Here is a 24,266-nt window from a genome sequence, read left to right as displayed (position 1 = left end):
TAAATGGAAAAATAAAACATTCGAACACGTGTATTCACACGAACCATTAACAGGTATAGTGCATTTTTTTAGATACGTTATCCTGAAAGTCACGCTTGACGTTCATTAATAGTTACAGCTTGTTTCCCCTAGGACATTTGTAATTTACTCACTTTGGAAGCTACTGGATATGTTCACGGAATTTTAATTGTCATTTAAAGCATATTCTCTTGTGGGAAGGGTTGTTTCTCTCGTTTCTGAAGAGGTGCACAAAAATTCCTATGCAAAGTGGAATAAAATTAAAAAGAAAAATTATTAATTTATTGTAATAATTCTCTATCCTTTTCTCCTGGGTGTAGTTTAGAGATATTCAAACCCTGCATAAAAACAGTTCGTCGAACGTTCCACCCAGTTCTTCCTTACATAATCAAAATCCTTTGTGCATCCTGATGCATTCATAATATATGCACCCTACAAGGGAGGGGTTCGACAAAACGGAACCAAATCAACGGAGAAACAACGAATTGCACCCCGGACGGTGTTCGAGTTGACGAACAAAAACGCCCACGAGTTGCTGAAAAGTGGCGAGCGTCGATACCAAGAGGGCCATCCACGGACATACGACTATACGAACCAAAAGTCGACTCGCCCCCGTACAAACGCGTCTCGCCGTGTACAAATGCCTACTAAACCTACAAACACGTTTCACATATACGACGGAGCGATCGACGCGTCTCGACGGAAGGTCGTTTTCTTTCCTCTGCGGTGTAGTATACTCGAGCTCGGCTTACTCGACGGTTCGCGCGTACCCTTCAGTCGTAGCGCAGCTCTCGTGGCGAGCACTCGCGTCCTCTCGGTGATTTCAATTCTCGTCGAGACGTGTGTTTCGAAAACCGCGCGACACCATCATCCTCTATTAACAATTTAATTTGATAAATAGAGCTCGAGAGGAATTGGACTTTTAATTAAATTCTTTCAATCGGACAATCCACGCGAAGTGCACATTAGAAACGAGAAGTGATTGTTGAATGTGTTGTTGATTATTAGACAATCTTTCTTTTGGGACAGTTTTCTAGTAAAGTGAAGAGTGCAATCGGATGCCAGTCAATGCCACTTGTTCGCCAAGCGTAAACATGATTCCCGCGCATTGACGTACGCAACGGACCGCGCGAGTGCGGACTGCACTCAGCTGTGAATTGGTTAAAGTGAGTATACTTGCTAATATTCAGAATAACGTGATAAGGTTATCACGATCTTCGGTACACGTGCTGCGAGTAGAATGAAAGGGTTTGAATAATAAAATAAATAAATTTCTGTAAGGGTAGTTATACAGCATGCAATATTCAGAAGAATATGAATGGAACAGAAGAATGGATACTGGGTTTGAAAATTTCAAATTCGGATGAGAAATAAAAAATTTGTTAATTAAGACATTGATAATGAACACGATCGACGTTGTTCCATTGTATATTGAATACAGTAGCGCGGTTATTTTAAACGGCACAGATCTCGCTATAGGTAATTATTATTAACGAGTGGAATACAGTTAATACTGTGAGAATGGTTACCATTTTCTTACGCTTCCTCGTTATGGAAACGTTTAACAATCGGGCCACGTACACTTCCTGTTGGATGTGCGTCGACGTATAGCGCGCACTCTTCGCGAATGTTTAGCTTCTCGGAGCTTCTGGCATGCAGCTGTGTTGTTTATTCGTCTCCCAAGAGCTTTTCTTCTCCTCCGGCTACTGGAACTTCGTCCCCAACATTAAATTACATCGATACTATTTTACATCCGGTTTTTCAGCTATACTCGACTCGCTACGATTACGCATCCGATAATTACACAGCTACCCTGTAATTATCGGACGGCCTTCACGGTGATTATTTCCTTTTACAGTCTTCAAGTGAGAGGCCGAAGATACTACCTGCTGTATCAACTATTTAAGTGTTACGTCTGTATTAGCTTGATACTCCTTTTGGAATTCGTAGATTGTAGGAAGAGTCGTAGAAATTAGAGCAACCGCGTCTGCTATCAATTTCAACCAGTTTTCAGGATTTTTGATAATTATTATACATAATTGAACTAGTTTTCTCCTCGTTATAAAATAACACTAATCCGTGTAATGTAACTTCAATCAAAATGATTAAACTTTTTTAAATTTCTGATACCTTGACAATTGTTCCATCACTAATTTTCAAATTGTATTCAAAATACTTAAGAAGATCCTCCCTGCCATAAACTGACCTGCATGCGCACAAGGCGTTTCCAAAGGGTTGAATTTACCCGGACAGACAGGTAACGAGCGAACGGAAATTACGGAAAGCTTGAAATTCTGATTTCAGGTGACACTGAAGAGGCATGCTGAAGCACGTGTCGGTCTCGCCGTGGAGAGGGCGAGCGGACAGCGTGAGTCTCGCTTCTAGCGGGGGTGCAAGTAGCTGCGGAAGCGGAAGTCCTACCCCTGGTCACACGCCACCGCCCTCGAGAGCATCCTCCTGTGCCTCCCTTGCACCTTTAACTGCCCTTTCGAGCTTCTCCCCAGCCGATGCCGCTCCACAACAGGTAAATCAAAAAATTCTTCTTGAAACGTGCTTGATATAGAACTCGTTTTGCGACTGAATGGGCAATAACGAGGGACGGGGAACAGAAGGGATTCTAGTACGGTTGAAAAAGTCCGTGCGTCATCCAGAGAAAAAGATGGAAAGTCACACGGGAGGGTAGGAAAGAAAAAAGGAATGACGTGGTTGCTTAATAAAGCAAACGAGAAGAACAAAACGGCGCAACCGTGACGGGTGGCGTTGAAACGGTTTCGTGAAAACGAGAACAAAACGATCCCGTGCACTTATTAACAGCTGGACCACGTGTGTCCTTGCTGGCTAATGGGATTCATCGACGTGACGTGTGTTTAATCCACGATTGTTTCCGACGCACTGCCTCGCTTGATTACTCCCGCGACCAAAATAGCAGCCATTATTTTCGATTACGCAAACGGGTACGTCCGATAGTACGTGAATACACCTTCGACGATACATCATCGGTCTCTGTGTTCCATTAATTGCGTCATCAATTGTTTCGAAACGCCATAAGTGAAATAAATCCCAGATCCTTATTTTTGTCCCGTTAATTAGATATTTCGTATCTTCTTTATTTTTATTAATTCGCGGATAACCCACGTAACTCGTATAACGAATGTTATACGGGGGCCTATTCTCGTCTATTTATGTGGGAAGCGAGTTGGCTTTGAGAAGAGGGTGAAATTCTCACGATCCGTGTCTCCAAGCTCGGTCCAGTTGCAACTGCGCTTTCGCATCCCTTTTTGCGCGAACAGAAACACGACTCTCTCCGGAGGCCCTTGATCCCTTGACAAGATGTTTAGGGAGGCCAGTTTCTCCCAACATCTGCAGAGGAAGAACCCCCGTGAAGTCTTATTCGAATGCGAAACTGAACGAACATGTATGAATAATTTTAAAATTCACCGAAGAAATTTACAATTATTATTACGAATCAAATCACTGGTATCAATTTCGTGGCCGAAGAAAAATTGCGGTCGTCGTATTTAAAACGCGAATTATGCATTATCGTCGGCATCCCAGTTTCAGCAGTTCCATATATTAAACACCTGTCTGCTGAATATATACATCGTTTTCGCATTGTATTTGCTTTTGCGCGACCCGTTTCACACGCAGTTGCACGGAGGTCCGCCTCGGCGGATGACTTCTTCCGTTAACTCCTTCGAGGGTACCATGTGTGTATTCGTGCGAGCATCCTGGTTACCAGTTCGAATATTTTCTAAACAATTTCGATTGAAAAACGGATCATTTGCATGTTAAAAAATGTTTGGGAGCAGATACATTTCGGGTTTCCATAGCTTTCACCAGTCGGGTTTATCTTGGCCCGTGTAAGTCCCGCAGTTTTTGTCGAAGAAACGAAGGATTCCGTGTGAGAACCCCGCATGCCAAGGCGTCGCACATTGCGGGTTACTCACAATGTGTAGTGAAAAACTATACGGAGGCACAGTAACCCTGGTGGGGCCACTTAATCGTACTTGTCCCCCTCTGCAGACCTTCGTTTCTCCTTAGGCTGGTCGAAATTTCTCCGAGAAAAAGGAACGACCACGTTCTGACCGACTTCGATAACTTTAAAAGCATCGTAACTGTTGAAGAAATTTTATGAATTAACACTGTTATACATAGCGCATTCGTAAGAGTATTTTAGAATACTGTATTCGGTATTCGAAACACTGGAAATCTTTTTTCAGTTTCCATGCACCACGGTTACAGAAGTTTTATCTTTCCCATGATAAGATAAAGAATGGCAAAAGAACCATGAATCTCCCGATTCCCTTGTCAGTTGAGATACAGCCTAGAACCGGTATGAAATAAAATGTATTCGTGTTTTAACTCACTGCACGGGAATCGACGAGATGTTGTTGCGGTTTTCAGGATACCACACAGTTTCACGTAAAATTATCCATCGCGTGCAATAATATTTCTAATGTTAAAAATTTCTATCGTATTAATTTTCTGAAGCCTATGTTTCTAAACATCTCGGAATATGAGGAATTGAAACATTAAGACTGGTTATAATCTGCTATTACTTCGTATAAAATAACTGTGTGCAATCTTGATGTGTCGCATGAACCAGTTTCTTCGATAAGGTGTCAGATGTATGAAGATTTTTTAATTTTATATTACAAATCAACCTACACAATTTATCCTCTTCGTACATTCTCTTCTTCTATGCCGAGGTACATTAAAAACCGCAAGATTCATTGTAAAGAAATTCGATCTCGATACGGATCCTTTTCACAAAGATACTTGTTCGAGCATCGGGACAAGTATGAAATCGTGTTACAAGTTTTCGTTCCGCTAGGTCCCGGACCTGTCCCTCGTTCTCGGACCATGCAACATCCGGCGCGGCGGCCCGTGCTTCCGGTTTTCTTCAGAACTCTCCTTTTATTCGAATCTGTCTTCATGAAACTCGTCGTTTCATCTGACTTTTATCCATCGACCTTCATCCTCCTACTAGATGATTCTAAAACGCTCTATGTACGATTTTATTTCGAAATCGCTTTGTTCCATTGTGCCTCTGAGTCGAGGAAGGTCAGATTCGTGGATAAAATACATCCTTAACCCTTTTGTCAACTACGATGATTATAATTAACCATGTTTTAAACAATGCCTGTCTACACAGGGGTTAATAACGTTACGTAACACCTGGTATTCCATCAAGTTATTAACATAATAACAAATGGAGGAACACCGAGGTAGTGTGAACAACTCGTTTTCAACTCCGGATGCATAAAAAAAGATGGTCTCAAAGGAGGCACATAACTGCGACGATTATACGATGCACATAATAGGGGAAGCATCCTGGCCAAGGATGCATTGTGATCCTTGTTAGAGAATCTACGTTAGAAAGATACAACAAAAAGCTATCCCCTCGATGCGGGTATAATGATTTAGAGATTAAATTCAATTTGAAATGTAGTCATGATTGATTCGACTGCTGCTGTTTATCAAGGAAGAAATCGATGTGGGAAGGGAACAGGCAGGACTTGTTTGCTTTCCCTGAAACGTTCGCAAAAATTGCTCGTTCTCATAGTAGTTCGCTTGGAAGTCCGTTGCGTAAGGACTATTCAGATATTGTTCTGGAGACAATGCGAAGTCGTGTCTAGGAGAGGTATCGCTTGTTGCTTAAGGAGAAATGCGAGAAATTCGTAAGAAAGCAACCGGTAGCCAGGTTGCTCTGTCATTGGCAGCTGGCGATGTAAAGGATTGAGGAGTTAGATAACCAATCGAGAGCAATTGTCCTAGAATTGTGCTGTTATCGTCGCATCTACCCTTCCGTTTGTCAGCGTTCGCTGGACGTAACGTTGGTAGTGTCTATTTAAAGAGCACACGAAAGCACTCAGTGTTCTTCTACAGATAATTATAGGTTATTATCGGCTTCTGTTCTCGTCAGAAGCGGGATGAACTGCTCCGTTCGAGCGCATCGAGGACATGTGAGTTCGAACCGACGGGACTTAAGTAAACACGCCACCGAGTCCAACAAAAATACTGTTGACATACGCGACGAAGAAAGTATTGAGACACCAATAGCCAAGACTGATGCTCTTCTTCTCGCAACTTTTTACAAACCAAATCGTTTGTTTATTCTTGTACCGAAGACAGAAGCTTTGGATACCGAAAAATTTGACCGGAATCGAATATTACTGGGTAAATAAATCCATAGATAGGTAGGAGAACCCGATGATTAACCACCGGAACTACTTGGGTAATCGCGGTCATTTCCTTGCCACGCAGTTTTCTTCAGATAAAATGAAATTCGTTTAGCAATAACTGACCAGAGAGACTTCCGTCGTGTCGAATTGTACCGAGAATCGGTGATTCGGCTTCCGTCGCGATAACACCCTATCGATCATCGAATATAAATAAAACCGTTTTCCATTTATCTGTGCTACCAGCCTCCCGGTTGTACCCTTTTCTCCCCCTTATCTCTGCCGTTCACCCGTTTTTCCTGGAACTGGTAGCGTATCAGGGAAAGAAAAAAGTCTCGAGACTGGCGCCAGTCGGAAGAATTACACTACCAGGTTCACGTGTTGAAGATTTAAAAGCAAGTACACACTTGGATGCAATGTATCGGAATGACTCTTTAAAGATAGCGAAGCGTAAATTCTCGTAAACCGATCCGGTCATTAAGTCGTTCGCGGTGATTAATCTTCACGGTTGATCCCGCCTCTGCGAGTCCTTCGCTCCTGTCAATGCCAATTGAATCGGGAATTCGAAATCGTAACGCGGACCTCATTAACAACCACCGACAGTCACATCCGCGATTTAACATTTGAGCCGATCGTGAACCGGAATTCATTGCTTAACGCAGCGCGCGACAATCGTCGATTGCGCAAGCGGTGACGCGCGTTCACCTTCCAAGTACGTTCCTCAGGATCGTTCCGAGGGAATCCACTCGGATTCTTCGCACGGACGCCGCGTAAACGACGATTAAGGTCGATCGTTACCACGAACAAGAAAGTTTGATTACTCGACAAGGACAGCTCGAGTGGAAGCGTAGTTTCATTCATGAAGATCGACGTTCGAATTCTTCGGGCATGAATGTCGTCCGGGATTGGTCACGAGCTACCGGTGAAAGCACTCGCAGCTGGCTTGTACTCGTACGGCTACGCGAAACTACTCTTTAGTAATCATTCCAGTGTACCAAGAATCGTGCTGCCTGTTTGTGACGCATGGCCGGCAATTAGAGTGCCATTTTGCATTGTAGCGGTTCTTGATCATAGCATTAGTCTGCCGTATTCGTTCGTATGCAAAGGATATTGCAGCCATTGTTCATTGTTACAGACATTCTGAAATTTATCCAAATTCGTAGCACAGAATTTTCTTCCAAAGAAATCCGTTTCCCATTTGTCGAAGGTGCCTTAATGCCACGTCACGCTTCACTTTCTCGTAAAACGATAATTTCCACACTTTCTATAGATTTATTACGAAACTAACATAACGTATAACAGTAGCTGGATAAACATTTTCTCCGACAATCTCAGTTCCACGCACCATTGCGCAGCGTTCTTAGTACACGTAAGCACGTGTTAACTAGTAGGACATCAACCATTTGTCAGCGAAGTGCCAAAAGGTCTTGTGTCACTAAGAATGAGCGTCAACACGTGGGTAGCATTCCTTGAATTCGCAATGCACAGTATCCTTGATTTCTTCAACTTGGCCTCATCGAATATTAGCAAACTAATGGACCCATTCGTTACCGGTTTTCTGATTGTTTCTAGGAACATTATGCAAACGTCTGACAGTTGTCTCATTAGGAATTTCCTGGCGACACGTTCTATATTTTAGATTCTCTTGCGCAACACCCAGCTGGGTCTGCCGGATTAACCCTTTCCTCGATCACCGATCGATCGACATCTGGTGGAGTGCAACAATTGCGGTCCGCGTCTCCGGCGCAGATGGCCACGTTTCGTGCTCGAACAATCGCAATTGCGACATTTAACATTCTTTTCGCACGGCTTGGCGATTCGCGTGCTCCCTTTATGGGGCTCGAATAATGATACCTTCGGTTTCGGGACACAATGCTGGAGGTGAAGGAAGGAGGTGGGACCACGTGTGGTTTCGGTACACACGTGTACCAGCGCGAAAAACACATTTCGTTTGACGTTGTTTGCTGCTGAATCGAAGAGGATATAATGCTGGATTTATTCGCGAATTCGATCACCAGCGTTGAAATTGATGAAAGCGTTTATTCACGGGGCTGGTCCTATCGATACACGATTTGGAATTTACAATGGACAATAGATGCCTTTCACCGGATTTATATCGTAATATTTTCAGTCTAGTATTACGATTTTATCCAAAAAATTTCGAATTACGTAATTACACTTTCAAGAGCAATCGTTTCCTTGCACGAGTATCGTTTCACACCGCAGAGAAAGGTACGAGCCCAACCTGTTCGCGGGTTGTTACGGAGAGTTTCGTGTTACTCGTTCGACCGCAGGAATTAATCATCTCGTCTTGCATCGCGAAACGCATGTGACTCTTCTTTTCGTCGCTGCTACCTGTTGCACACGCTCTCGTTATCCTCTTCCTGGTATCGCGACGAGAAGCTTGAAAAAAGAAGAACCGCATGAAAATTACTCATGCTACGTACATGTCTCATCAACTCGAGACTCGATTAAGTTGCATCCACGATTTCAACAAGTTTCCTATCGTTTTGCGAATGCATTCTTTGCAAAATAATTAATTCGAAACCGGTTCAATCGTTCGTTAACTTTTGTCTTCAACTGTATCCTGCCAATCACGTCTTCTATTTACGATTATTTTTCTATCTTGTCATTCAAGTTCCCCTCACAGACAGACATTCCTATTAATTGCAATTCGTATGTTGATCCACGATCGGCCAATAAATTCTCGTTAATTATATCAGAGGTCAGACCGTTGCGCGCAATCGGGCCTCGGAACAGTTTTATCGTTCCCGTTCAGATTCCCCGTAGTGGTAACCACCGGTACAGATCTTCCTTCATCATTGGGAAAATAGTAATGGAACGAGGCTCTGGATCGCGATGCGCGAGCGGACCATCTGGCACACAGTGCTCCCATTCACTCTTTCTTTCGTGCCTCTCCCTCCGCGTTTCTCTTCGTTGTCGTACTATGTTCCTTCATCCGACTCCTCCTTATCCTCTTTTATCGCCTTTGTGCTCTGTTCGCCTCGGCCTCCTCCACACCTCCTCCTCCATTTTATATCTTGGCTTGATATCAACGAGCCCTGTACGCTTGATAATCGTGTTTGCCTTCTGTCGCGCTTTTGCCGCCCCTGAATTTTTGTTGCAACAAAGCCACGGTTCTGAAACGTAACATTTTTAAACCGCTTTTTTTTGGACGAAGGTATCGTACCTGTTAGGCAAATATTGAATTGGCAAGAAAATTTATTATCGCGAGGAATTTTAATTTTAGACAAGATGACTCGCATTCATTTCCTGTGAATGACTAGCGTGACTCACCTGTCGATACTATTATATTGCTTATGAAATACGGTGGTTAGCAATGCAGAAGTGCGAATATTTTTTTTTGAAAGGAAGGAACAGAAGCGGGGAACCGCATCAATGAATTGAACGAACCATTGATCCGGCGAATACGGGCTGGCCGATGGGAAACGTGCAAGGGTTCCAGCCGGAAGTGTGAACTCGATGATGATACTCGTGGTCCTGGATGGACCGGACGGAAGAGAAATGCCCTCTTGTGATTTCATTGGTTCTGAAAAAATGTCGAAAAAGAAAAGAAAAAGCATGGTGCCCCATCGGTCATCATAGACGACCATCGAAACACGTAAACAGTTGTGATACACGCTGTACCATCGTACGTGTTTATGATGTATTATGAGTTAAACAACGTAATGATAGGCACGGCGCCAGTAACGCCACGTATCTCTGTCCAGCCATACAACGGGTGTCTCGGAAAGAAAATGATTGTCCAGTGTCAGGGGTCGCTGTAAATGTCTCTATCCCGCTTGTCATTCTATTACCCGATCGTTTTATAAATAACGACGTTGTTATTTCTACGAGATTTTATGCGTTCACGATACGGGGACCGATGTGTTCCATTGTTCTTTAGTGTCAATTGATAAAATTAATTTGCACGAACCGAAGTCGCGGTGTCAATGATCTTGTCTTATGCGACAAACAAACGTGAACGTAAAAGTAACATTATCGATCGTGGTTAACAATGATAAACGATAATGATCGTAGAGGAACAAGTACGATTTCCCAGCGCAAACACACGGTGAGAGCTTCTTATCGTTGTTCACTGTGTTACCGCGATTTCAAGCTTCCCCACGGCTCTGACGAAAGAGTTAAAGCACGAATACGAAACTTCCGGTGCAATGAACTCCGTCGAAGTAACTCGCGGCTTGTTACGACACCAATATTAGTTTTACGACCAGCTTCTGGAAATAGATCGGTGAAACCGTTCGTCATCGAAGTCGTTCGACAGGATCGTATGCAGTTGACGGGGGACGATTGAGAGGCAGGTGCATACTGCACCTGCAACCCCCTCAACGAGAACGAAATAAATTTCCGACAGACGCTAGGTTCGATGATCTTGTATTACGGAATCGAGGACGATGATATATTTAGAATCGCCAGTCTAGAAAAATAGCAAGGTTGGACTGGCTTTTCGGTCTTGACACAGCATGCGACTTATTGACACTTGGTCAAGTGAAGTCAAGAGGACGGGTTAAACGAAGCCGAGCGTCACCGCTTGCCAGTCGTTTATTTTTGACCTATAAGTAATAATCTCGTCTAGCTTTGGGTGATTCCCGCGAAAATGTAAGAATTACCGATAAATCGCTTCTACGAAACATTTCATTCGTTGGTGTAAAAGCATTCTCCGCCAGGAGAACGGTATTATGGAATTTTAAGCGACTCCCTTTAACACTTCTTGCATACATTTCGCGGTGACTGCGCCGCGGTTGCATTATTCATGAAAAGAACCACCTCCGTTCTAGATAACCCTGGCTCGCCGACCTTATCGCCTTAGTTGCGGCAATCGCAGTCAGGTGTATGCATCGTGCACCGAAGAAGGGCGATTTCTTGTGTCGGGTTAAAAGAAAGCAGGGTCAAAGAAAGCCGATCCCGTGCGGAGATATTGCTAATCATCCTTTCGTGTCTCCGTTCCGTTATATTTTACCTGCGTATCGCGAAAAAATGATACACATTTTTAAAATAATGGATGCAAGGTTCGAGAATGCGTGCAAGAAATTGGGAAAAAATCCGACAACTTATCGCAAGTATTTATTCCGGGAAGAATGATGTGGCAGATTTTATGGCCTGTGTACATGATCGCCTGCTACTTGAAAATCGACGAAAGCTCTTAATGGATCTTTTGGCACGCGTATCGCTCGCGTGTAAACGCGACGCTGAACGCGGATCGTTGTGTGGTCAGCAGAAGCTCTCCGCTCTCCATTATCGCTCGCTCGACAGCTCCAGATACAGCTTGGAAATTGCGATGTAGCCTAGACGTGTAAATAGAGACAGTACACATCACAACTGGTGATATTCGAAACAGGCTATTAAACATTCCTGGACGTCAGCTTTTTAATAGATAAACGAGTGTGAATCGTAATAAAGAAAATAGAGAAAGACAGTCATGTGAGAAAGTTGAGGTAATGAACACATGTGCCACGAAATTGCATTATAATTAGCGTTCATTAAAGTTTTATTTACAAGTGGATTTCTTAAGCTTTCTTAACACGTTGAATGTTGCAGTGAAATCTTTTCTTTAACATTCTCTATTATCTTCTGCATGTTTTTCGAGACACGTTAGATTTAACCCTTTGACAGCGGTGGCTCTCTCCATGGTCCGCCGTCTGAGGATTATATACGCGAATCTTAAGGAGAGTTGTTTGTCAAATTGTTTGACAAATTAAAGTCATAAAATGAAGAGAAAATAATGAATAAAAATTATTACGTTGCGTACGTGATGGCTGTCAGAGTTTCGTGACTGAAAATGAGCGATGCCGCGCGATTCTTTACGAGATTAGAGTCGTACTTACCTCGAATTAGCGTGGAATTGTATTGTCACCCTTCCACGGTCTACGAACCGGATGTAAGCGTTCCGTGCATGCCGGTTGTGCCGCTAATCATCGCGCGCGTGTTGGTGGTAACGGGGGACTCGAAGTTGGTCGAGTTGTTCTCGTTTAAAACAATCAGCAACAGAGGAAGGACCAATTATACGGACCTGCGACCGTCTGTCACCGACCTCCTCTTAATATCATAGATCGGACAGTACTAGTAAATATAAACAATTTAGATTTAGAACCATCTACGTGACAATTGATAGAGATTAATTTTCATCTGAAGGTGGAGGGAAATTTCAATCCCTGTACCAATGTTTCCGCGCGTCTTAAATTCCCGACTACTTTCGAGCAGGATTCACGCTTTAATTTATCCGGTGATTAAGTTCGACCCAGTTGCTGCGCTCACAATGTAACAGCGAAGGATCGTCGCTAATAATTCGAGCTCCCCGGTGGGAACGTAAAGGAAAAAAACACAAGGTGTATACATGGAAAGCGGTAGACCAGTTTTCACTGTGTCAATGAGCGTGAAAATCTGATATGACAACCATAAAAGTTTCGTTCTTAATTACGATCTCTCCGAAGTTTCTTTTTCTTTAGATTCCGCAAATGACGGTCGGTTTCTTTTCTTCTTTTCGGCTCGCGACCACGTTTTAATTGGAGCCATCAAGTGGCTTATTTCCTGAAGAGGTTCGTGGGCCGCGCCGCGACGCTGAAGCACGCGACTTCAACTACGACGACAGGGGTCGAGTATGTTTGCTCGCGGCCCACTCGAGATGATTTAAAAGAAAAAAAATAGAAAAGCCGTCTGCCTCTTGTCCACTCGAAATGGCCCACCTTTGGGTCAGCTTGTCTAAACAGCTGCAGCGATTTCCTGACTAGTGGCCATTAAAATGTTTGGCTTGGGTGCATAGAGTGCATAAAGTGCATATGGTAATTGATTGACTACATTTGTTTTAAAATTGAACAAAATTATTTATGAGCTACATAAATGTCTATAAAGTGAAGAATCGTTGACAAGCATGCACTTGACCATGCACCGATGCACCGATGCACCGATGCATCCCGGTGCAGTTCTACTTGCATCTCGTGCCAAGAAGCCCCGAACCCGGTGCCATATGGCCCGGAGAGCGGTATCGGGAGAATATGGACAGGAAGGAAGCTTTCCAACATGATCGTATTATGTTCCACGGTACCGAGAACATATTGCAAGGAAGACGCTGGACTAGGGCGGTCCCGGCACGAGAAAACGGGCACGCGATGAGGGCACGTGCCCCGTATTCTTCCGAGGGTCCTCCTTCTTGGTCGCTTCTTTATGCGAGCACCGGAAACGGGTGTCAATTGTCAGCCACTTGGACGTCGACGAACGAACGCGACCGGACACGGTTCTTCTTCAACCGGTGAACTCGAGGACGCCTACTTCTGTGTGGTCCTCCGCAAATAATTGCGTTGCTGGACTATGATGATGATATAGATACTCTCCGAAGAAGATACTCTTCTTTGCCAGAAATTATATGAAAAATTAAGGAAGTAAGTTCTCACTTCCTGAATCTAAACAGACCTACCAATCAACTCAGAGACATTAATAACTTCATCGGCTCAAATTTAAGAGCATTTATCCTCGTATCATCGGTAGAACTCGTTTTGAATCTCACTGGTAATCTTATCACGTGCACTTTAATCGTCTGAAAAAGATCTCGTGCGGACTTGAAATTCGAGCCCCGAGTCTCGCTAACGTAATTTCACTTATCTCTCGAATGCACGCGCTTACTGTGAACCAATGAAACGTTCGTTCGGGCACGATGACTGATAAGGATAAATTAGCATGCCCGGTCCGTTCAGTGAACGGACCATTGACGTGCACATTAAACGCTAAATACACTTTCAGCACTTTTCATTTTATTAAATCGAGGCTAGGCTCGTCTGGTTCTTAATGAAATCGACCGATTACATCGTTAACGGCTCGACTAAGCTCGTATTTTGTACCTAATAATCGTCTGTAACGAGACACTAATTATCGTCTCTTCGTTCGACGAGCTTCGCCGAGATGCGATTAGAAAGAGCCAACCAATCTGGACTGTGGTGCGTCCATCAACCTGGAAAATATGTTGTTCCAGTGTGCAACACGCTAAAACAACCGTGGGTTGATTGACAACGCGATTACGATCGTTGCTGTTTCTGCGGGCCACTTTGTAAACTCCATTTCTTCTATTATTTAATCGCTGCTCGTTTGCGTTCCTCCATAAATGGATCCGTGCTTGTCTTCCTCTTTGTTGTCCGTCACAATGGACAGCCATTTCTTCTTCTGTTTTCTTTATTCCTTTACTTGTAACAATGTAGAATTGTTGGCTATAACGAGATACGTATGTTGAGAAAATTACTATTGTTTAGCTGGGTTGATTCAGCTTTGATTCCACATTGATTAAAATTAGCTATACGCTATTTCAATTGTTTTTTTTTTTAATTACTCAAGAAGAATATCAAAGCCAAGAGGCCGCGGAACGATGCAACTGGTAGTTCTTCAAGTCAGACAATTGTACGAAACGTTTGTCTCCGTTAATGCAAGCGACAGTGATTGACCCTCGCATAGAATTCTTGACCTCCCGACGCGAGGTTCGGACGGTTGCGTTTGACCTCGTTGCGCTCGATTTAACATCGTAGCTTTTCCGGTAAAAAGGGTTGCGAAAACTGCAATTCCTCGCTGTCGACAGATAAAGTGGCGCCGCAAAGACACGTCTTCGCTCCTATCTTTTCTAGACGTACTAAGGTCATGATCCTTGTTTCAACGAGGAAATCATACGTTCAAATATATATTTTTTCATAAAGGGGAGTCAAACAATATATTTGAAGAATCTAATTAAACTAGAAAATGGTATTTGATTTGGGAACACAATCGAGCACTCTCTCCAGGTTTCTGGGTCCCACGTGAATCGTGGCTATTCCTCTCGGGATCATCCCGTGATCCAGGACGATCTCGATGCTTCGTTCGATGAGAAATCGCGAGCTTCCTGCGGATTCTTACTTTCGCGCCGCCACTTTCCCGTCGCCGAACAATGCGTCACGAAAGCCTGGGAGGCTTAATTGTTGCCGAACGAAGCATACTTCGCACGCTGGATGGAAACTTGTGCGATTGGAGGGACAAAGTGGGCAAAGATCGCGCTCCTGCGACTCGTGGCTTCTTTTGTGCTCCGGCCAGCATGTGTCGCACGGCCCGGTTTACATAACTTCTGTCGAATGTGTAACGGGAATAAAAGTGGAGTTGGGTAACCCAGCAGCTTCCTCTCCGTTCGTTCCTTCTTCTAACCCTTTGGATATTATGCACGATTATAGTCGCCAGAGTCATAAAGTTATTTCAACTCGCCAGTTCGATCGATGTCGACAATAAAAGAATACGATAGCCTGAGCGATCAACTTCTGCTGACGATGCTTCGATGGACACTGGTAGCAAAAGTGTCTTCATTTTGATCGCAACTGGTGGTCGTGTGACAGGCTCGGATTCAACCTGCTCAGCGAACCCTTTGTTGCCAACGTGTTTCAGGATACACGAAACAAGATCACAGTTATTTTTCATCGTAACAATGTGATAATACTCTTTGCTATTGAGTTTCTTCAAATTCATAACAGATATCGCGTGTTGGTTGTTGAATTTCATGAGCCAAGAAATTTCATCCCCCTAACAGCAGCTGCTCCAGATCAGAAATGAAATCACTTTCTACTCGTCGTTCGCGGCTTCTGACCCATCGAATCGGTTAAAAACAAAACCTCCTGGCCTCGATTACCGTCCCCGTCGAAGCGATCGTGCAGAACAATAATTCCAGGAGCGAAGACACGAATTCCTCCTCGTTCAGGGACGAGTTTTTGTTCTAAGCGTCGCCGGATCCTTTTTTTTCGGCCGGAAATCAGAGAGGGGACACGTGCTCGAACAGCAACACCACCTGAAGACCCTGAATAAAGAGAGAACATGGCAGCTGAGAATCGAAAAGCACGTGCCAACAGGGAAAGGGGTGAAGGAGGACCCGTCGTCGTTCGGGATTCAATGGACTTCTGGGATAAGAAATTTATTATGCGGGAGCTTCTACCTGCGACTGGCTGATACTGCCACCATTCAAACCGAGGCCGTGCACCGTCTACGTGGACTCGCATGAAAATTAATGAAGGCTACCGTCGCACCTCGAATTCTATGGCCAGATATGAAAGGGGAAAATACCCTGGAGAGAGTCACTATTGTTTTTGCGATATCTCACGATTTCCTTGCATGATTTACTTATTCTTCTCATAAAGGATCAATAAAAATTTTCTTTTTTCTGTTTTTTAAATAAAGTAGCATTCATATTGAGACGAGTTTACCGCAACAATAGAGTGATATTTAGCAATGAAAAAACATAAAATGCATATTGTTACGCGTTGAGTGGCTCCATTGGCGTGGGACACTCGACCGAATGAAATTCTAGACGTTCTTTCAAGCGAGCTCTACGATTTTGTTCGCCCTCTAATTATAAAGCTCGCTGACTTTCGTAATCCCTTGTCATTTCCGGATTCCGGAAGATCGGTCACTTCTCTTCGGACCCGTCAACCGCAAAGTCTCGCTTTCTCAGAGAAATTTGCCACCGTTTAAGCACGATTGTTTATTTCCAATCACTCTCACATTATTCGTATCGATTCCCACAGGATTCGAAGTTAAACGTTTGAAACACGGTAATTATACGAGCACGCGTATCAATTAAAGCCGACTGGGAAATCAGCAAGGTCGTTCGACGGCGTTTCCGTTGAAAGGTGTCGTTTACCTTGCTTCGAAACGGGGATACTCGGTATAACGGGTGTCACACTTCGCCAGACTGCGTTCACTGTTCTACTCGAAGCTGTCGATAACGATAAGCTAGCGATAGGACGACTATTTTTAGAGCGTCGATGAATCAACCGAGCGTAGATTCGCCATGAATTTCAGCCCGAAGGTTCTGTCGGGAGATTTCGATGCCCGAAAACCTGGAAGTGCCATGAAATGCATTCCTCGAAGCACCGCCCGGTTTTATGGGGTTTTATGAATTCCTGTTAACGAGAGACCCTTCGTTACAGACACTCCACGAACATATGGCGACTTCCACCCTGCTGCTCTTCCTTGATTTCTCCCCCTGATTTTTTGTTTCAACCTTTACGCTAGATTAACCGGTGGATTCTTCGGCTTTGAAGTAGACGTTTCCTTTTCGTCGGAATTTCTGCCTGTTAACTTCCTCATTAAAACGATTCGTTTAGGGAAGAATTTTTTTCTGGCTTCTCAGACGAACTCGTCATGGAATTATGTTATACATATTTTCTGTAAGGAGACGACATTGCTCTACTTTTAACTTCAAGGAACATCTCCTTCGTACAAAAATATCTCTTCGACGCGTATTTTGGTGCCGGCTGCGAGATATTGATGTTTCTTAACGGGGTGGCATCTTCTTTCCTGAAGAGCTGTTGACGAGCCACAGACCTCTCTTTGACACTTGTACGCGCTCTTCCACACGGTTTTTCTACCTTTCGCATTATTTTCTCTTTCATTAGCCCGCCGCCAGTGGACTTTAAGGCGGCTCTTTGGTCTGAAATCATCGTCGAGGTCTCATGTTACCTGAGAATGCACCTCTTTTATCAGTACCGTTATACAAATGTCAAAGAAAACACGTTCCAAGTATTTGTGCCACGTAAATGTCTTATTCGAGCTGGATACCAGGTCTCGGTGGTTCGCTAACATAATTTTATGAAGCGATAAAAAATATGAAGGCTATCTATAGCAGCTTCACGATTCGAAATTCTATGAATTCAATTTGGTCGATCTTCGCGAGGAATCTGAAATAAAATCGAACAAGAAACGTCCTTGGTTTCCGCCACGTACAATAATGAGAAAAAGTCGAACAAAGATCGAGTCTTCGGTGCTCGAGCACCTGAGAATTCCGCCATAAACCGCATTAATGCTCGCGCGTAAGCATATTGGAATTCCTATAGTGGATGATTCAGAAAATCACTTTTTTTTTTTTCGATTTCGTGGAATCGTGCAACACGAAAATCCACGATAGAAAATGCGATGTTTTAACGGGACGTTGTGTTTACGCGAACGACGGGGTGTATACGTGCCCGTTTTGTTAAGGCACACACCACCCCTATCGATTCTCGGTCCTCGTAAAACACCAGCGAGAATTCCACGGCGAAGAACCGTGCTGTTTGTTTAGCTGATACTCGAATACGATCGGCCTGGTGCCAGCATTCTTGATAGCGAAAACGAGCCGAGAAAAAGAAGTTGGTTTGGGAACCTCAAAATATGAAAAAATTAAAAACACTAATGTCTAACCATGGTATTCATGATACTCGTCCAAACAGGAACTCGTACCTAATCCCCATTGAAAATATCCAATTTATCCCTCGATAAAAGGAACGTATTGACGTATTAAACGATACGAGCTGAAAGGATAATCTCAGGGAAACGTGCTCGACAAACGTAGCCGAAGCTTAGCAAAAATCCATACCGGTCCAATTGCGTGTTCTCGGTTCGTGAAAACGATTGTGCAGACACGTAGCCTGGTTTTACGCTAACACAATTCGCCGCATTTGGCATGGGGTCGTTATGGTCGGGAATAAAACGTAACAGCGTGGTCATAAAGTCTGCCTACACGTGTTTTCGAAACATTGAGTGGCACTTGCAAACGTGTAGGCCAAGTCTTCGGCTCGTAACATCTGGTCTATCGGCGGGTCAGGCAAGCTTTCAATGTACCTACTTATAATTAGATAGATATTTAAATTTTCTTCCTAGAATTTTTCGGATTTTTTTCACTATCTATGAGATAAGCAATCAAAGGGTTAATGTTACGATGAAATAACCTCATTTCGATAGCACCCTATCAATTTTAGAGTAGAAATCGATATCGTGCCCCTATTTTATATTTGATAGACTACCGCTGAGTAAACGCGGCTTTAATCCTGACATATGAATACACACAAGCATGTGTACTCATGTGACACGTACCCATCTGCGAACGGGGTGATCTGGTGTCTGGTTTATTTTCGGTGCACGCATCCCCCCGTAGCCGGCGTATCTGAAGGGGTTGATAGCGTTTTATGCAGCGCGCGTGGCCAACGTCTGTCTCCGGGTTAATTATGGACTAATTGTCAAGGCTCTTGTCGCGTCTTTTAAACCGGTCTTTTTTTCCTTCTTGCGACAACAGGACGTCGTCTTCCTTCCTCCCCCTTTCTTTCTGCGCCGCAGATACTCGCAGGGACCTGGTGTCCTTTCTTGGAATCCCTTGTCTCGTTAATGAACCACCAACGAATTCCATAAAATTAACCCCTTGTGCTGGTATTCAACTGGGTGTCGAGCGAGGCACATGCGTTTAATTGAGTTGATTAGATGATGAAATAAACTTTGATGACCGGGAGATGTAATTATAGAGCAAAGGGTTGATTCTAAAATATAACTCCACCCTACTGTACGATAATAGATTGCCATTCAACTTTTATACAGTATCATAGATATCCGATAAATACAATGACAGGTATCTAAAAGTATTGTTAGAGATAATCCAAGCTCCCTCTCATTGCTCTTTCCCAGATCCTAGATAATTATTAAAGCACCCACGATAAAATCAAACCGTGTGAACATTTTCCCTAATGGCAACCATTAATCTCAATTTCAGACAACCATAAAGGTGTACGCGAATTGCTTACGGCCGGACATCGAGTACAAGACCCTGAGCATCACCTATGAGACGACTTGTCGCGAGGTGGTGCAGAATCTATTGAACAAGTATCGTATGAAGCATCGCGACCCTAGGCTGTTCTATCTGACCATGGAGGTGACTGTGAGAAGACCAAACGTAAGGACCGTCCTCCCTTTGGACGAGGATGCCAGGCCTGCTGTTTTGCAATCGTGTCATCCTCGCGGTGATTCCAGGTAGGATTCGACCTCCTCCGCGCGTTCCCCTTTCGGTTTCGCTCGGCTTCGTGATGTAATTTCAGGGCTCGCGACCGACCGTAAATACGACTTCTTCTGTGGGTCGGTGAGCACGAGCCAACGAGCAACGTCCTTTCGAGAGATTCCCTTTGTTCTTCGAGTCGTCTGGCTCGACTGCGCGAGACTTGCTTCTATTTACTCCAACGCCGAGGGGTCACTCGTCGATTTTATGAAGAAATTTTTCATTTAAATCGAAATTTTCCTTCGAAAGTCTTGAAAGTGAAAGGGAGAAATGAGTACCGAATGTTTGAACGTTAAGTGTCGACATACGAAAGGTTCCATCGATGTTTTCTTGGTAGCTCGAAACTTCCGGCGTAGGTGTACGTTACGTAGACGAGACACTGTTTGACTGAACATTCGAGTCCCCGTGTTTTTACGCAGAAGTAGTGTTCGTCGATTCCCTTTGAACTCGCCGACGATATCCCAGGATTCACGGATGTTTTCTTGTTGCAGATTCTCCTTGCAGACACGTCGTGGAGGGCTTGTCAAAATATACGACAGCGCACTCATGTCCGGAGTAAGTTACACACCCGCACTTTCCTGCCATTCGATCTCAGTTCCATTGCTTTTACAGGCTGTTCTTTGAAGTTCTAGTTACTCCATTCTTCTATATTCTCCTCCATTCTACATTTTCTTATTTTAATTTTCAGTCGAAATACAAGAGCCTATTGGTCTCGGAACAGACCACCGTAGACGAGCTGATTCAGATGCTGTTGAGCTGCTACAGCTCGAAGGAACGGGTCGAACAGTTTTCTCTCTACGAGGTCTGCGAAGGCGAGGAGTACCAAAGAAAATTGCATCCTGACGATTCGCCCCTGAAGGTCACGCAACGATGGACAAGCGCCGATCGCCATCTTCGCATAAGGCGCAATCCCGACTACAATCCGCACAGGAGAAAAGTAATTTATCCTATTTACTATTCCGTAATCCTTCAACCTATGTCTTCTCACAGTTAAAACAATTTGTTATCGCGTCTAATAAAATATGACTTCACAAACATCGAACCCATCCGCGCCATTGTTTTTCCATGAGAACACGTTCGTCCGATCCGGCTGAATTCGATTTACCCAGATTTTCGTCGTCTTACATCCTATCGAATCTCGGCTCTCCCGTTACTCGCGTCGACGACTCTTAAATCAATTTAAACGACTCTCGCAACAACCTGAACAAAAATATACGAGTCATTAAAAAGCAAACTCCTTAACGCGACGGTTGTTGAACAGCTAAACCTCGATCTCGTGTTCTCACGGTGGAAACAAAGGAATTCTTCATCTTGGATCTGCTCCAAGACGGTCGCAAGCGTAATTACGCGTACGGACGCATCTCGAGGCGGTGCGTGAAGCGTGCATCAAGCATTATTCATAAGAATGTATAATAGAAAGTCAAATTCGTTACACAATCGTTGTTGGGTTCTTTGCAGAGTATGTGGGCGTCGGACTCGAGCATCAGCATGGCGATGTCAAGACTGAACCTGCACGCCGGTCATCAAGCCCACTACAACCATCAGCCCAACGACAACAACAATCATCTGCCTTTGTACAAGGATCCTACCTCGATCAACAACAATAATATTCACAAGTTGGATCAGCATCACCTGTCGTTGAGCTGTTTGAACCAACAACCGAGGATCGTGGTGCCTCATACAACGCAACTGCCCCAGTTACAAGTTCCAAGGGTGCAACAACTGCCTCAGAGTGTCCCATCGACCCCGATCTCGTCGAAGCACATCACCGCAACCTCGTACGCGGACTACGAGAATTATTTGTTCATATAAACTTATATAAACGATTTGCGTTACAGATGGCTGCCGTTTGGATGGCGGAAGTTTGTACGAACAGAATCTTCAGTGTTTTGATCGAATGCTTCGCGAGTTGTTTTGGATGGGACTGAGGTGATTGATCGCAGCTTCGTTTCATGGCGTTGAACTCACTTGTCAGTATTTGTTTGAACAGTGAGAGATTCATTCTCGTAGAGGGTTTGAAGAAGTTTGATGAAATTATTCTGGAGTGTTTGTTCGTATGACATTTTGGAGGGATGTTGATGTCGTGTTTCCGATAGATTTGAGAGGATAGTGGTAGAAGGGCACAGGTTCGTGTCTTCGCTTTCTTACGTTCATAAGGCAGAACAAAGAGAATTAATGATTAGTCAGTAGGGAGAAGAATTGTACCAAAGGTAGACGTACGAAGCGCTAGTTATATAGTGTATTCAATCGTATATGTGTAAATGTCTTTTGTTTAAATATTCTAGAGACTAATTTTCATCTATATAAATGTAGGTGTGAATTGGGTTCACAGATTTAATTCCTTCGAGACTTATTTGAACATTGTTCGATTTTCGATTTTGATATGCAACGAAGAGTATCGATAAAAAATATTTATACATTTTTAATAGGGAATAAACGTCGCTCGAAATAATCTCGTAGGTTTAAAATCGTGTATTTATATCCTTCGAATTGCATTTATCACGAGAACGTCGCTAATTATGGACTCTATTATTTATTTATAATAACTGTAAGGTGTCTAAGAGCGCGAGGCTGGAATCTTAACTTATTATCCGAATCCTGGACTGTATATTTTATCGTGCAATCCGATTAAGCGGGGTTCAAGTATATTTGTTGTAAATAGGATCAGTCGAATAATTTTAACAATTGTCGCTATGAACAATTGTGACTCTGCTATCTACTTTATCCTGTATGCATGTCGTTCCTTTCGATAGCACAAGGTTAATCAGTTTAACTGCTTTAATTTTAACGGAAATGGCATTTAAAGACAAACACGTACTATCAATGTTATAGCTTTTTGTAAATAGACGAATGATTATTTTCTTCTCTATCATCATTCAAGTTTTCATTGCCAAAGAGTCGCTATATGAAATCTCATCGAGTTGAACCGTGCTGCAAAAACGTACACATTATTTTTCTATTTTTAATTATGCAAAGCTTAATCTTTAAGAAGGTTGATTATGCGAAAGTTAACAACTGCAACAGTACAATGAATCTTGTATTATCTCGAACGATACAATTATCGTAGAGTGTAAATAATCTTTATTGTAACGTCGTTTTATAATTCACTGAAGATAAAATGGATCGTTTCACGTGTATTCATTTTTGTGGATTGAATTCTTTTCACCCTTAATCAGCGTCGGACGATATTGGATTATTAATCAGAGAAAAGATAAAAATATTGAAAAAGCCGCAATTGCATCGTGTGATGATAAAAATTTTATTTACAAATGCGACAAATGTAGGAATTTTGGTTACCAGTGACGTATCGGAGAGAAACGAGCGTTACGATCGGTCGATCATCGATCGATTTACTTTCAACCACCTCTACAAATAATTTCTCTCTCTCCCCCAATAACCGCGCGAACGTCCTCGACTTGTACGTCCGCTCTCTCTCCGTGATATCACTGATAGAGGAGAGAATCACTGAGATGTAACAATAATAAACTTTACATTAAATACGATTAGAATCTAGCTATTTTTTAAGGGCTATGCGGAGTGTTACAATAATAGAAATATTCATTTTCCAAAGGAGAAAAGGATTCGTCTTGCGGGACACTTTTTTAGTTTGGAAAAATTGTTGGGACGGGGCGTGTCGAAAGGGGCGGATGGGGAGGGGAAATATACTTTTTTTTTTCGTTTGAAGTTTCAAAGGATAACATCACAGCATTGACATATCAACATCGAAACGATCAGAGCATCACGCCTCTCGAGAATCATCAACGAAATTAATTAATCGAATGAAGGCAATCGAATTTTCATACCATTCGAAGATCCTTCCAACTGATTTTCAATTAATCAAAGATCGAAAAGTGATCGATCGTCAAGGATATCTGAAAAGGCGTGCTGCCACGGCCGTAGCACTTTTCATTTTTGCTATAGAACAATTTACAACATCTCGATAATTAATCGCCTCAATTCCGTCTCCGAATAACCGCATCTCTCGCACATTAAACCGCAAAATCCTCGTCTCTCTCACATCCGTTTCTTTCTTTCCCTTGCAATAACGTTCACTCACACAGACACACACACACACACTCTCGTACATCTTTCTTCTTCGGTTCATTAAACCAGATATAATTAGACGAATCCTGAATTCGATTAATACCAAAACGACCAACACAATTGTTCTATTCCACTCTTCCCCTCTCTCTCTTCTTCTTGCACACGATTTTGGTGCAAACAACAATGAAATAAAACGAATTATTAAATCTCTCACT

At 43.2% G+C, this 24,266-nt stretch overlaps 1 protein-coding gene across 1 annotated transcript; it reads left to right on the top strand.

The window, feature by feature from the left end:
- The first annotated feature begins 747 nt into the window (after positions 1–747).
- rau (RA domain-containing protein rau) lies at positions 748–23,631 on the top strand. Its single transcript, XM_034322325.2, has 6 exons — positions 748–1,184; positions 2,323–2,542; positions 19,729–19,985; positions 20,499–20,562; positions 20,696–20,944; positions 21,466–23,631. The coding sequence occupies exons 2-6, from the start codon at positions 2,339–2,341 to the stop codon at positions 21,817–21,819; spliced, it is 1,128 nt and encodes a 375-aa protein (XP_034178216.1). The 5' UTR covers positions 748–1,184; positions 2,323–2,338; the 3' UTR covers positions 21,820–23,631.
- Positions 23,632–24,266: the final 635 nt, after the last annotated feature.

This window comes from Osmia lignaria, chromosome 4 (genome assembly GCF_051020975.1).
Source record: "Osmia lignaria lignaria isolate PbOS001 chromosome 4, iyOsmLign1, whole genome shotgun sequence".
NCBI lineage: Eukaryota > Metazoa > Arthropoda > Insecta > Hymenoptera > Megachilidae > Osmia > Osmia lignaria.
The sequence above is the reverse complement of the archived record's forward strand: the minus strand, read 5'-3'. Positions and strand labels throughout refer to the sequence as shown.